General features: G+C 34.3%; 1 protein-coding gene across 2 annotated transcripts in view; it reads right to left on the bottom strand.

Moving 5' to 3' along the window:
* LOC138691096 (NPC intracellular cholesterol transporter 1 homolog 1b-like) overlaps window positions 1-13669 on the bottom strand; it is a 121769-nt gene that overhangs the window by 33530 nt on the left and 74570 nt on the right. For both annotated transcript variants that reach the window (XM_069812806.1, XM_069812805.1), the window contains exons 13-14: window positions 5984-6185; window positions 4002-4118 (exon numbers count right to left, since the gene is read on the bottom strand). In XM_069812806.1, the coding sequence (XP_069668907.1) occupies window positions 4002-4118; window positions 5984-6185 (319 nt within the window). The remainder of the gene's footprint in view (window positions 1-4001; window positions 4119-5983; window positions 6186-13669) is intronic.

Here is a 13669-nt window from a genome sequence, read left to right on the forward strand (position 1 = left end):
TATTTTATTTATTTATTTTTTTATTTATTTATTTACCTCTGTTGCTTAAAAGAATGTTAAATAAACCATTAATCTTATAATTTCATTTTCTCTTCATATCCTATGTTATTTAAAATAAGACACAAAACGTATTAGTATTATTATTATTATTATTATTATTATTATTATTATTATTATTATTATTATTATTATTATTGTTATTAGTATTAGTATTATTATTCCAGAAATGCATATAGAGTGTTAGTTGGAAGGCCGGAAGGAAAAAGACCTTTAGGGAGGCCGAGATGTAGATGGGAAGATGATATTAAAAGGATTTGAGGGAGGTGGGATATGATGGTAGAGACTGGATTAATCTTGCTCAGGATAGGGACCAATGGCGGGCTTATGTGAGGGCGGCAATGAACCTCCGGGTTCCTTAAAAGCCAGTAAGTATTATTATTGTTATTATTATTATTATTATTATTATTATTATTATTATTATTATTATGTTGTTGTTGTTTAAAGGGAATGCTAAATGAAGTATTGAACTTACTACAATCATTTTATCACCTCTACATAGACCAGCGGTTCTCAAACTGTGAGGCACGCCCCCTCCCTGGGGGGGCGCCGTCTCTTGCCGGGGCGGGCGTCAAATAAATGAACATGATAGAACATTTTTCTTGCATTTTTATTCCATATTTAAATTTTGAATTTAAAATATAATAAAAACTAAAGCATTGCAATAAAACATTTCTAAGGCAAAGATCTAATGACTAATATGTGCCTGCTTTGGTTTTATATTCGAGATAGTCACTCTGAGCTCATTTTATATTTGAAGTTTGTTTCTATATATTTAGATTTTGAAGCAGCTACAGCTGAAAACCAATTTCGCAAAGGTAAGAAGTGAGAAAAGGTAATGATAATAAGAGAATAATTACAAGACAGTTATTCCAGAAATTTAATAAAGACTTAATAACAGAATATGATTTTTCTGAGCTACTTGAAGAAAGATCTATCAGTTGTTCTTCTTATTGCAGCGATAGGCCGGGAGGTGTACTGTCAAATGGATTTATTACTTAATTCAGTCACACAATTTAATGTCTTCTCCGAAAAAATATTTGCTGACATAGACTATGTTGTCTAATGGAATATTAAATAAAACATTGAACTTACTATTATCATTTATATCTTCTGGCTAAAAAGAAACTACTGAAGGATGCATTGGAATGAATGGTAAACGAGAGAAAAGTTCAGGTCAGAAGAACATTAAGACATCATATGAATCGTATGCGGAGATTAAGAGGAAGAGCGGAACTAGAGAGATTGAAGAATGCTGATTTGCAGTGAAAGACCTGCCCTCGGACAGAAAACTATGAATGAATGAATGAATGAATGAATGAACAGAAATGTGAGTGAATCACTACAGGAAAGCAATATGATGATAATAAACATGGTTATGAATATGAATGACGTTTCTTTAAGGGAATTTTAAATAAAGTACTGCACCCAGTATTATCATTTTGCCTCGTCTACATAGATTGTGTTATGTAAAGGGAAAGTTAATAATGCATTGAACTTACCTTTGTCACTTATCGTTACTATGTCTTCTCTACATAGTCTATCTTGGTTAATGGCAATAATAAATAAAATACTAAACTTACTACTATCATATTATTATCTGCTGTTAAATGTTATGTTTTATTTAACGACGCTAGCAACTGCAGAGGTTATATCAGCGTCGCCGGATGTACCGGAATTTTGTCCCGCAGGAGATCTTTTACATGCCAGTAAATCTACTGACATGAGCCTGCAGCATTTAAGCACACTTAAATGCCATCGACCTTGCCCGGGATCAAACCCGCAACCTTGGGCAAAGAAGGCCAGCGCTATACTAACTTGCCAACCAGGTCGACTCTGCTGTTAATATCCTCTGTTGTTTAAAAGGAACGTTAAATAAAGCGTTATATTTTTAATTATCAATCTATCACTACTGAATAGCCTCTATACTTTACGAGAATACTGAAAAAGTATTACAACTGCTATTATAATTTTATTGTCTCTTAATAGTGGCTGTAACTTAAAATAGCCCGTGATAAACAATTTACAAATTGTAGTTGTCATCTAAACGTCTCTGAATATAGCACAGTTTGAATATATTTTCGTATAATTTCTGAACATTCCCTGCAGCTTAAATTGGACGTTGAATATAGAATTGAGAGTATATTCGTCATTTCATCATATTTGAATGACCTTTACATTTTAAAAGGAACGTGAAATAAAATAATTCAAAACCACAACTATAATCTTATCGTCTCAGAGTAAATACTGCATGTTAAATAGAACGTTAATGAATAATTAAAGTTACATTTATCATTGTGCTATATTTAATAGACTCTAATTGCTTAAAAGGAAAATACAGTAAAGAATTAAACATCTAGATTACAAACTTTTAACACTATGTTTCTTCGGAAAACGTATTATGTGTCTTTCTCGTGTTAAGTTTTACGTTATCTAGTTAACAGGCTGAAACATGTTAACGAGGTAATGTTTTTTTTTTTTTATCCAATGCCACCAGGTTGTCTTTTCGACATTTCTGGTCTTCTCTCCTTGCCCTGGCTTAATTGTAACTTCTGAGGTTGGGGCGCCTGGAAGGCGGAGTTACATTACTCCGATGATGTGATAGGATGATTATGATAATGTGGTGCCAGGAGAGGTCTTAAATCTAAACTTAACCTAAATTCCACACCATGGACGAACACAGGAATAATCCCCTTTTAAGGAAAAATTCCTGTGCTCTAACCGGGAATCGAACCCGGGACCTCATGAACTATAGCCAGAAGCTCTGACCACTAGACCATGAGGCTGATAATGTAATGTAAAATTTAACACGAGAAAGATACATAGGCGTAATACGTTTTCCGAAAAGAATTAAAGTTAAGAGTATAATATTATAGACACTAAATAGTCTCTGTGATTTATGTTTAGCCTATATGGAAATTAGGTAAGAGTATTACTAAATGAAATCTTCAAAGAGAAAGCGCGAAAGCGTCAAATCTTAAATTATACTTTAATATAATTTATGCTCGATCATGCCGAAATGTAGTAATTATACACCTAGTAGCAGCCCTTTAATGGACCTCATTAAAGTACACCTATTCATTAAAGTTCAGGAGTTCCACCAATCAGAAAATACCATTGTAGCAATATGAAAGCGCAAGTATCGATTATTCTCAGATATGCAATCGAAAGACAACTAGCGAAACGTCACGGAGGCTGGAAATCCAATACTGTCGCAGAAGGTTATGTTGAAGAATCGATCCAAAATAAAATTGAAATCTCAAATATGATATTAATCTCAGTCGAAAAAAACAACACACAAATTAACATCAATTCACCGTCATCTTCCAGCCTTTCACAAATCACATTCCCGCAAAATCATTTCACCAATTGCACAATAAATCACCTATATTTGAAATAAAGTCAGTTCCGTTACTATAATAATTAGCGTTAATTGTAAATAATATTAAAATATATTCAATTTGTCATCTCGTTTTTCAATGTCTAATTCAATTTCAAGGTTATATCAAGAGTAATGTTTATTTTACTCTCTAGATTATTTCAAGGTCAATGTCGACATTTGTTTCTCGGAAAAAAATCAATACTTTCCCGTCTGCGCACATCTCACAATTTACGAGATATTGCACAAGGTCAGTTTGGCTCCCCAGTCAGATAAGAATAACATGAATACTTATGAATAATTTCAAGTTAGAAATATGGTCGAGCATAAAAAGTCGTATGAAACTTGCATACAATGGTAATTAAGACGCTCGTATGAAAATTATAAACTCGCTTGCGCTCGTTTCATAAACATACTCGCGTCTTAATTACTACCATTATAGGCTCGTTGCATAATGTACTATTATGTAACATCACATCATTTCATTCATTCATATATTAACATAACGAACTATTAATATGTATGTTAATTAGGCCTACTATAAAATACAGTTTGTAAAACTTACTTCTATGGTTAGAAGGGTCGTGGTGACACCAGCGTAGCCGAATATCCCAAGGGCACACACCACGGCCATGAGCACGATCAGAATGCCTCCTACGCCAAGTGTAATTTTACTGTCTACCTGTAACATGAATTGTAAGGTTGAACGGGAAAAAGTATTTGTAATAGAAGGATATTCAATCACTATCACCTACTGCATCGGTTAATCACTTGAGAAAGAACACACAAATATGGATTACTAAAAATGTTGTAGTTCGAAACAAATATTGGTTGTCGCAAAGCTCTCAACTACAATATTGTCATTAAAAGATATCAAAGAATATCAAAACAAATGACGAAAATATCTAAGAAAAATGTCCTCGAGTCCATGTAAGTGGATGGCAATTCGTCTTTCGCGCAGGTGCCACGAGTTGGCGATCGGGCTCTACAATGGGCCCACCCGAGCGGCTGCTTGTGAGGACAGTTCCAGTCCGTGCCTTCCCTTGAAGATATATAGCATGCTAGCACTGAGCCACAGAAGCAATAATCAAATGAATAATTGCAATTACATATATCATTAGCCATGACCATAACGAAAAACATGCCTTTACTAAATACTTTTGCGTTTTTAAAGTAGGCTTTTATTCAACATTACTTTATTTCACTAGTGAGATAAAGACTTTACCTCACAGTTTGAACTTTATCTCACAGTTCATCAGTATTTTCCTAGTACCCGGGCACACACGTAACTTTTACATTCAACTATTACTCAAGAAGTTAATTATTAGTTACTAGATGTCACTACTTCTACTTCTTTATTACCATTTCTTAAATATACATACACTCAATCTCCTTATCTTATTGTATTTTTCATTTAACCTCTGCTTTGTATTCTGGATCCTAGTCGTCAGCCGTAGATTTCGGCCAGATGTCCCAAATTGTGGAATTTGTTGTACTACGTCGTAATTTGTGCATTGCATCCATATCTAATATGTATTTTTTTTTTAATTTGTAATAATTTACCTTTTGGAATGCGAGCAGACTTGAACCTGCGAAGTTGGGTTTATAGGATTTTAGTTTTAGGATTTTAAAACAACACGCGTTAGTCAACTGAGCTAAACAGACACGACGATTAATTGAATGGGTTATTTATGAAAGGGCCTAAGTCTTGAATACTAAATTGTTAACAATGTATGAAAAACTGCTTACAGGCCGAAATTTTTAAGTTAAGGCTGAAATAAAAATTGTATCATAAATTCTACTAAGCATTAGAGTTTGAAACTTAGTCCTCTTCATATCTAAATCGAAGTATCTACACCAAAAGAACAGTTATTACATTACAAACTCATTTTAACAAAATAATGACGTAGGCCCTTTAATATATAACCTATTAAATTAAGCTTTAATATTCCTCTTAAGTTTACAGAAGTAAAATGTGAAATTATTTTAATCACATTAGTCCTGTGAACACTTCTCAACAATCCCTGAAACTTCAAAAAGACGAAAATTCACGTTTAAAATGAAAATATATATATATATATATATATATATATATATATATATATATATTCAAATTATATAATTATTATAATTTGTTATTTATCCAATGCCTTAGATACCATTCTTCACTAATCATGGCCTCCTACATCATGGCCTACCTACTACACATATCGATTCTAAAATCCATGTCATGATAAATGTGATTATACGAGGACTTATTTTCAACATATTTTCCTTTATAAAACATAATTTTTCGTTATGGTCATGGATAAAATTACGTATGGTACTTGTGAGCGTGATCTTTATCTCGCTCGGCTGACGCCTCGTGCTTAAATCTTTCCACTCGCGCAATAAAGATGCACTTACCTCACAAGTACCATAAATAACTATTTCATATTATCTGTAATTTAAAATGGACATAAAGTAAAGTAATATAGTGAAGATTACAGAAGTGAACGCGGACTGTCAGTTGAGCATTGGGAATTTCTTATTGAGAATTTGACTCACCAGAAGAGTAGAAAAGCTGCGAAACTGACCAAGTGCCACGGCGATATACACGAACATGACCGCATAGCTGATGACCACCGTGATTATCTCAGCCTCAGACTCGCGTTCCAACTCGTCCTGTATGGAGCGCTCTGAGGAAAACGCCACTGACATGAAAGGCGGCATTTGCGTCTGCGTCCAGTTCTTCATGAACTCCACAAATCTAAACAAATTTTATGAAATTAGGCTTTTGTGAAAGATAAGGAGGCAGATTCGCGATGCGAAAAAGAAGCTAAAACATTATTGATTTTCGACGGTGATTATTATTATTATTATTATTATTATTATTATTATTATTATTATTATTATTTGAGGGAGGTGGAATATGATGATAGAGACTGGATTAATCTTGCTCAGGATAGGGACCAATGGCGGCCTTGTGTGAGGGCGGCAATGAACCTCCGGGTTCCTTAAAAGCCAGTAAGTATTACTATTATTATTATTATTATTATTATTATTATTATTATTATTATTATTATTATTATTATTATTTGAGGGAGGAGGGATATGATGGTAGAGACTGGATTAATGTTGCTCAGGATAGGAACCAATGGCGGGCTTATGTGAGGGCGGCAATGAACCTCCGGATTCCTTAAAAGCAAGTAAGTATTATTATTATTATTATTATTATTATTATTATTATTACTGTTATTATTATTACTGTTATTATTATTATTATTATTATTGTTATTATTATTGTTATTATTATTATCATCATCACTGTCATCATCTATATCACATTTTATTAATATTTAATAAAGCAGAGGTTATTAAGCGCCGAAATTCAACGTGAACTTCAAGTCCAACGGCTAGCGCTGGAACACCAAATCTCCGAGGACGGTGTTGATGGGGCTGATTGATGCACCGCAGTGTGGGAGCTGTTTTATTAATTTTGTACATGCATTACTATACTCATACGTTTGAGTTGGGCAGGGCATGTAGCACGTATGGGCGAATCCAGAAATGTATATAGAGTGTTAGTTGGGAGGCAGGAGGGAAAAAGACCTTTGGGGAGGCCGAGACTAAAATGGGATGATAATATTAAAATGGATTTGAGGGAGGTGGGATATGATGATAGAGACTGGATTAATCTTGCTCAGGAAGGGACCAATGGCGGGCTTATGTGAGGGCGGCAATGAACCTCCGGGTTCCTTAAAAGCCAGTAAGTAAGTAAGTATTAATATAATAATCCGTGGCGCTACAGCCCGTGAAGGGCCTAGACCGACCAGCCGGCTGCTGGCCTCACGTCCACATGTCGAAGCAGAGGTGGACGATCATCCAACCAGAATGGAGGTATCGTGTGGTTAGCACGATGATCCCCCCAGCCGTTATAGCTGGCATTCGCAACCGGATTTCGCTACCTATCGTAGCTCCACAAGTGCATCATGATGCTGGGTGGGCACCGGTCCCATACACTGGCCGAAATTTATGAGAAAATTTCTTCCCCCATGAGGACTCGAACCAGCGAGCATTCCGTAACGCGCGTCCCAGGCAGGATGCCTTACACCGCGACGCCACGGCGCGGGACAAGTAAGTATTTCTATACTCATTTATTTTGAATTTATTATAATATGTGTGTTGACTGTCGGCATGTGAAAAAAAGAAAACCTTCCAGAAAGAAGGCGTTGTCCGATATAAATTTGCGAGAAAAATGTATTATAGATGTTCATCTGCGGCCTTCGCACGAAAATAATAATAAATGAATATTTTAGAGAAAAATATTTTTTACTTTGCTATATTTTCGTAACAGGTAGGCCTACGGTTACTTTCATTGTTAAAAGTAATTCTTGTAGATAAATTCAAGTTTTAAGTTTGTTGTGTGAATGAATTTCCAAATCGAGGAAAACTTCTGTAGATGTTACTGGATGAGCGGATGAAAGTTATTTCGTAAAATATTTCTTATATAACCCTATCTTTCCAATTTACGCCACTGCAAAGGAAAGCTCTCTAAGTTTATTCCATAACCCGCTCAAGCGCATGCAACATTTGGTGACAGTCGATCTTACTAAACAGTGTCGACTCCGCAGGAGGATGTTGCATGCGTGTTGTGGCTAGCCGAGTCAAAGTCTGCTACCGCTGTTTAGCTTCGTTTTAGAACGCAATATGGACGTGAGCCTCCAAGACGGAAGCATTCGGATTTCAGGCAAACTCATTACAGGAAGTCCGTTTTATTTTTTGGAGACATTTCATATGGACACACTATCATTAAGTTTAATAGTAAATGAAGTTATTTCTTCTTTTTACGCAACGGGTAAAAATATCTTCGCACAGCCTAGATATAACCTCGTCTGCCCTTCGGTATCATATATGATAGCTTAGAAATTTATTCATGTTATTCGTTATGCGCTTATATAGGTCCGTGGTCTGAGGTATCTTATTCTATACCATTCTATACCATTCTGCACTTCCGGGTTATGATTCGAGTTTCTTCTATTTTCTTGTCACTAGATGCTTCCATTTGATTGGATTTATCATTCCGTCCAGTCAGCAGCATGGCTGACAAAAGCAAATGTAATTAGCGATTTGTTATATGTTAAATGAAATAATATTAACTGTTGATACATTCTTACACATTACCTATTCACGTAATAATAATAGAAACATTGTTTGGGCTCTCATACAGGCGTACAACACTACTTTTTAAGAGGTATCATTGGCGATAGCTTTGGTCACTAGCATGACGTTTCATAAATCACATTACTATAGTTTTCTATAATAAGTAGAATACATAATATTGTACAAACGTGATAGCTGTTATTTCGTGCTCGCATCATTTTCATATAATCAAAATATTCTTTACAATATAATACGCTTCACTAAAAAGTGACACTGATATGAAGAAAGAATGTAGGGATAGTTACGAGCAAGTGGTGAGAAATTACGACAAACTAGCTCTACTAAAGTAGTTTACAATGCGTCCATTTTATGGCATCCACTGAATTCAGTGTGGAACTAGTAGAAGACTGTAAGTGCTGGTAAAAAAAAAAAGGAAACTGTGCCCGTGTATTGTATAATACTCCAATAGATGGACAGTTTAGTAAAAAATTGTGGGCAGAAACAATTCGTATAAGGCAATGGCTGTAATAGGAAGTGTGTGTGAAACTCCCAATCAGATGTGATAGCTAGCCCATGTATTGTATAATACTCCAATAGATGGACAGTTTAGTAAAAAATTGTGGGCAGAAACAATTCGTATAAGGCAATGGCTGTAATAGGAAGTGTGTGTGAAACTGCCAATCAGATTTGATCGCTAGCCCATGTATTGTATAATACTCCAATAGATGGACAGTTTAGTAAAAAATTGTGGGCAGAAACAATTCGTATAAGGCAATGGCTGTAATAAGAAGTGTATGTGAAACTCCCAATCAGATGTGATAGCTAGCCCATGTATTGTATAATACTCCAATAGATGGACAGTTTAGTAAAAAATTGTGGGCAGAAACAATTCGTATAAGGCAATGGCTGTAATAGGAAGTGTGTGTGAAACTGCCAATCAGATTTGATCGCTAGCCCATGTATTGTATAATACTCCAATAGATGGACAGTTTAGTAAAAAATTGTGGGCAGAAACAATTCGTATAAGGCAATGGCTGTAATAGGAAGTGTGTGTGAAACTGCCAATCAGATTTGATCACTGTGCCCGTGTATTGTATAATACTCCAATAGATGAACAATTTAGTAAAAAAAATTGTGGGCAGAAACGTATTGTTGTTGCTGTTATTTGAGTTATTGTTATTATTATTATTATTATTATTATTATTATTATTAATATTATTATTATTATTATTATTATTATTATTATTATTATTATTATTCAGATGCTTTTTTTTACCTGTAATGTAGTTCCTGGTACAGAGCATCTTTTATATAATAATGTATATATTTAACGAGAGTATTATATTTGCCATGATTTCTAAGCGTAGTGTTGCTGTTAGAATACAGATACTTTCATTTCATTATTTGTAAGGAATTGTATGCATTTTTGTAAAATAAATGAAATTGAATGGATACCAAATTAAGTCCCCATAGAATCCCAAGGTATCACATAATGATATCTAGTATAAAACAAGAATTGAGGTCATGATAAAAATTTTGATTGGTTAGTGTTTGTCTTTGTATCGCCAATTATCAAATAAATAATATTTTAAATTTTTTTTTACTTTAAATTTATCTCGGGACTGAAGAGGATAATATTTCAGATCTGCATTTTCTGTCAAAACAAGTTTTCGATTCAAGACACAATTATTAAACAATAGGTTTAATTTCTCTACTAGAAAAGTTTTTGGACACAATGTTCGTACAATTTCGTTCATTACGTCATCTTGTGCAAATATAGTTTGGGTCCAATTCGAGGAATTCTCCGTTTTGTGCCATTACTCTAAAATAAAGATATTATTAATTCTTCTAAAAATAGGGCTATCGCTAAACTGGAGAATTAGCACGGTAGATTTGAACCATGCCGTTACGGTTACGACCAAATTTAACTCAATACACAATGTTGACAAAACTTTGGTCTGTGGTGTCGTTAGAAGGAGAAATTTCTTTCTTTTTTTCTCTACCTCCTTCGTTCTGAACATTACTGAGAGATAGCACCACTGTTACTCTAATCTATTTCAATGATTTTTCCCTGAACCGCCAATTTGTTTGGACGACATTTCTACATAGAAGATTAAGACAGATCTTACAAGCGATCTCCAGTTACTAACAGTATGGTCATCAAAATTGTGTGTCCATTTTATCTCGAACTAAAATCTCTCTCGCATTTTCTTTTGTTTCATCGAGGCCGAATGGATTTATCTCTTCGGCATCGATGTTTCTAGTCGGTCATAGCCTTCATGACAGTTTTTGTTTCGTAATATTGATAAACAATAATATAATTAAAGCAGGGAATAATTTCATGGTCCATAAAAGGTTTTTTTTCGTAAAAGGTTAGGTATTTTCTCTAGGTCACAAATAAAACTTCAACGCGGTCATAATTACGTACTAATGCTTTGGCGAAAATTAACCGGAAATTTAAATTCCGTTATTTAAATGATATGCCGTAAAACACACCTTTTCCCCTTTATTTCGTTGTTATTTTACTACATATGCATTTTCTTTTAGTGCATTCAAAACATCGTCGTTGTACTGCATAAACTTTGCACTTGACTAATGGAGTGATTTATTTAAGAATATAGTCGCGAATTTTACTACCACCATTTCGATTGTCTTTTGTTTGAACGGCTCCGTACGGCCCGGTGACTAGTGGCCAGCGAGTAACTTCGACTATTGACATTGCTCTGCAGTGGGTATTATCCAGTTTTTCCATTATAGCTATGTTAATTAGCAAATGAATAGATTCGTAGACACTAAGTCTGAACCAAAACTATTCAACAGCTTAGGAGAAATCGTAGTGCAGAGACGAACAATGGATAGATAGCATGTACAAAATCAGTTTATTAGATAATATATCAAAAGCGTATATTTCCATAAAAAATTTCAATAAATATATTTCTTGTAGAATGCCAAGACTTGCCATTACTGAAATTAAAAATGGAAAAGTAAAAAAATCAGTTTCTAAAATATACATAGGATCACGAGATCTGTAATTGGCTGTGCAGTAACAAATCAGAGCACGGGCATCGATATTAGAAGAAATTGTGGACACTAGCCCAAATTATATTACATCGATACAAAAGTAATTTCAAAAGTGGATTCTAACAAGTTAATGTATAAGGGCTATTCCATATGAAATCGATGAGTACAAAACCTCGCATTTTTTTTAATACTCTAATTTTTTCCCTATTTATACAAGGTGCTGAGGACAGTGCATTTTCAAAAATACACTATCGAAAGTCAAACGGTTTTCGTACTATTGAGCGACAAATTTAGCGTATTGCATAAAAACAAGCCTCTTTCAGCGCTCAGAACTCTGGAACCATTTACTGCAGAACATTGAACGAGAGCTCATTTTGAAGCTGACATTTGGTAGGTTATGAAAAGAAGTAGCATTTATTTTTATTGTAACAGAGAGACAGATAATCTGATTTTACTTACTTTTAGGCTTTTTGCCAATTTGTAAAAATGTAAAAAATATTGAGAAAAAACCTCGCATTATTAAGAGGGATTCGGCATTGTTTGCTTAGTAGCTCAGCAATAAGTTTCGAGGGTATTAAATAAATTTTCACACGCCTAGACTTGAACGGCGCAGTACCGCACGCACTGGCCGAGAGCTGAAGATAAGCGAGCGTTGGGCGTCATTTTACTCCTGTGTTTATGAAAACTTGTGATAAACATAGCTCGGAACTTGGGGACTTGTGTGTCGTGTGCTTGAGTAAGGTTACAGGTACAACGTACACAAAGCTAACCCTGCAAGTGCTCAGGGACAGTCGTGTGTACTAAGAAAGTGGTCACATCGAATGACAGGAAGACGGACGAGGAAACTGTGTCGTGTCGAAGCCAATGACATTCAGATAATTAATTAGAGGTAAACGGTCTGTTTGAAAATAAGAAAATACGTATTATTCGAATGGGTATTGTATACGTTTGAAAATATATTTCTTAAAATTTAGGTACAGAATTTCGTGGAGGAATTCTGAGGAGATACATTATTTTCTTCGAATGGAGAGATAATATTTTGTAACTTGTGTCAAACACAAACTAGAGATTGGAAACGGGCATTCATTGAAATACATTGCAGTCCCTTAAATCGGTGGAAAATTTGTCCATAGCCATGGATCAAGTCGTAGTGGAACCTTCCCTAGTAGTGACATAGAAATTGAAAACTATTTTCGAGACAAATTTAGGATACTTATCTTTCTCAGATACGAGATCAGCTAGCAACTACTGAAAATCGAACAGGAAACAGTGACAGTGAAAACATTCAATACTTTATTTCGGCCTAAGACTTTATAATTTTCCAAATTTGAAATTTTTTAAAATTGAAGCTTTTAAAAAATAAATTTGTAAAATTATCCACAATATAATATTAACAAATGTATTTTTTTTTTTACCTTTTATTTCTGTCTACTATATTCATGTTTTTATTGAATATCACTGGCTTCTGTCGAATTGTCAATTTATATTAAATGCGTATTTTTCTCTCTTTTTCTCTTTCTTCTTTATTCTTGCTCTTGTGTTGTATTTATTGGTTTGAATTAAGTTACTTACTGTATTTAGTAAAGTGTCCTTGTAAATTTTATGTTATATTATTGACTAAGACCACACCGTACACGAGCCTGGCTCTTACGGTAGTGGCTAGAAACATTTTTGTTTTATAAATGTAATTTGTATTCAGTAGGTAGCTAGTTAAAATAAATAAAATAAAAAAATTAATTTTGCTCCCGTCACTTCATGAGACGTGGAAATAAGTTTCTTTCGTTTCAAATCATGTTTAACTAACAGATGAAGAAGGTATGGGTTCGAAAAATATTCGAATGTATGTAGTCATACACTGTAATAAAATGTACAGAGCAGAACTGTAAATTTGATATATTCCGCATGTTTATTTATATATATGCTATAAAATTACTTGTTTCAACCTACCATAATATTATCATTATGTTGTTCCAGCCAGGAACCACTTTTATAGCAGACCTTACAGTACCTCTGTGCTGGAAGCGGGAGTTTGTTGACATTGAAGTCTGGTCGCTTAGCTACGTTCAAAGA

The sequence above is a fragment of the Periplaneta americana genome, chromosome 16 (assembly GCF_040183065.1).
Source record: "Periplaneta americana isolate PAMFEO1 chromosome 16, P.americana_PAMFEO1_priV1, whole genome shotgun sequence".
Lineage (NCBI taxonomy): Eukaryota > Metazoa > Arthropoda > Insecta > Blattodea > Blattidae > Periplaneta > Periplaneta americana.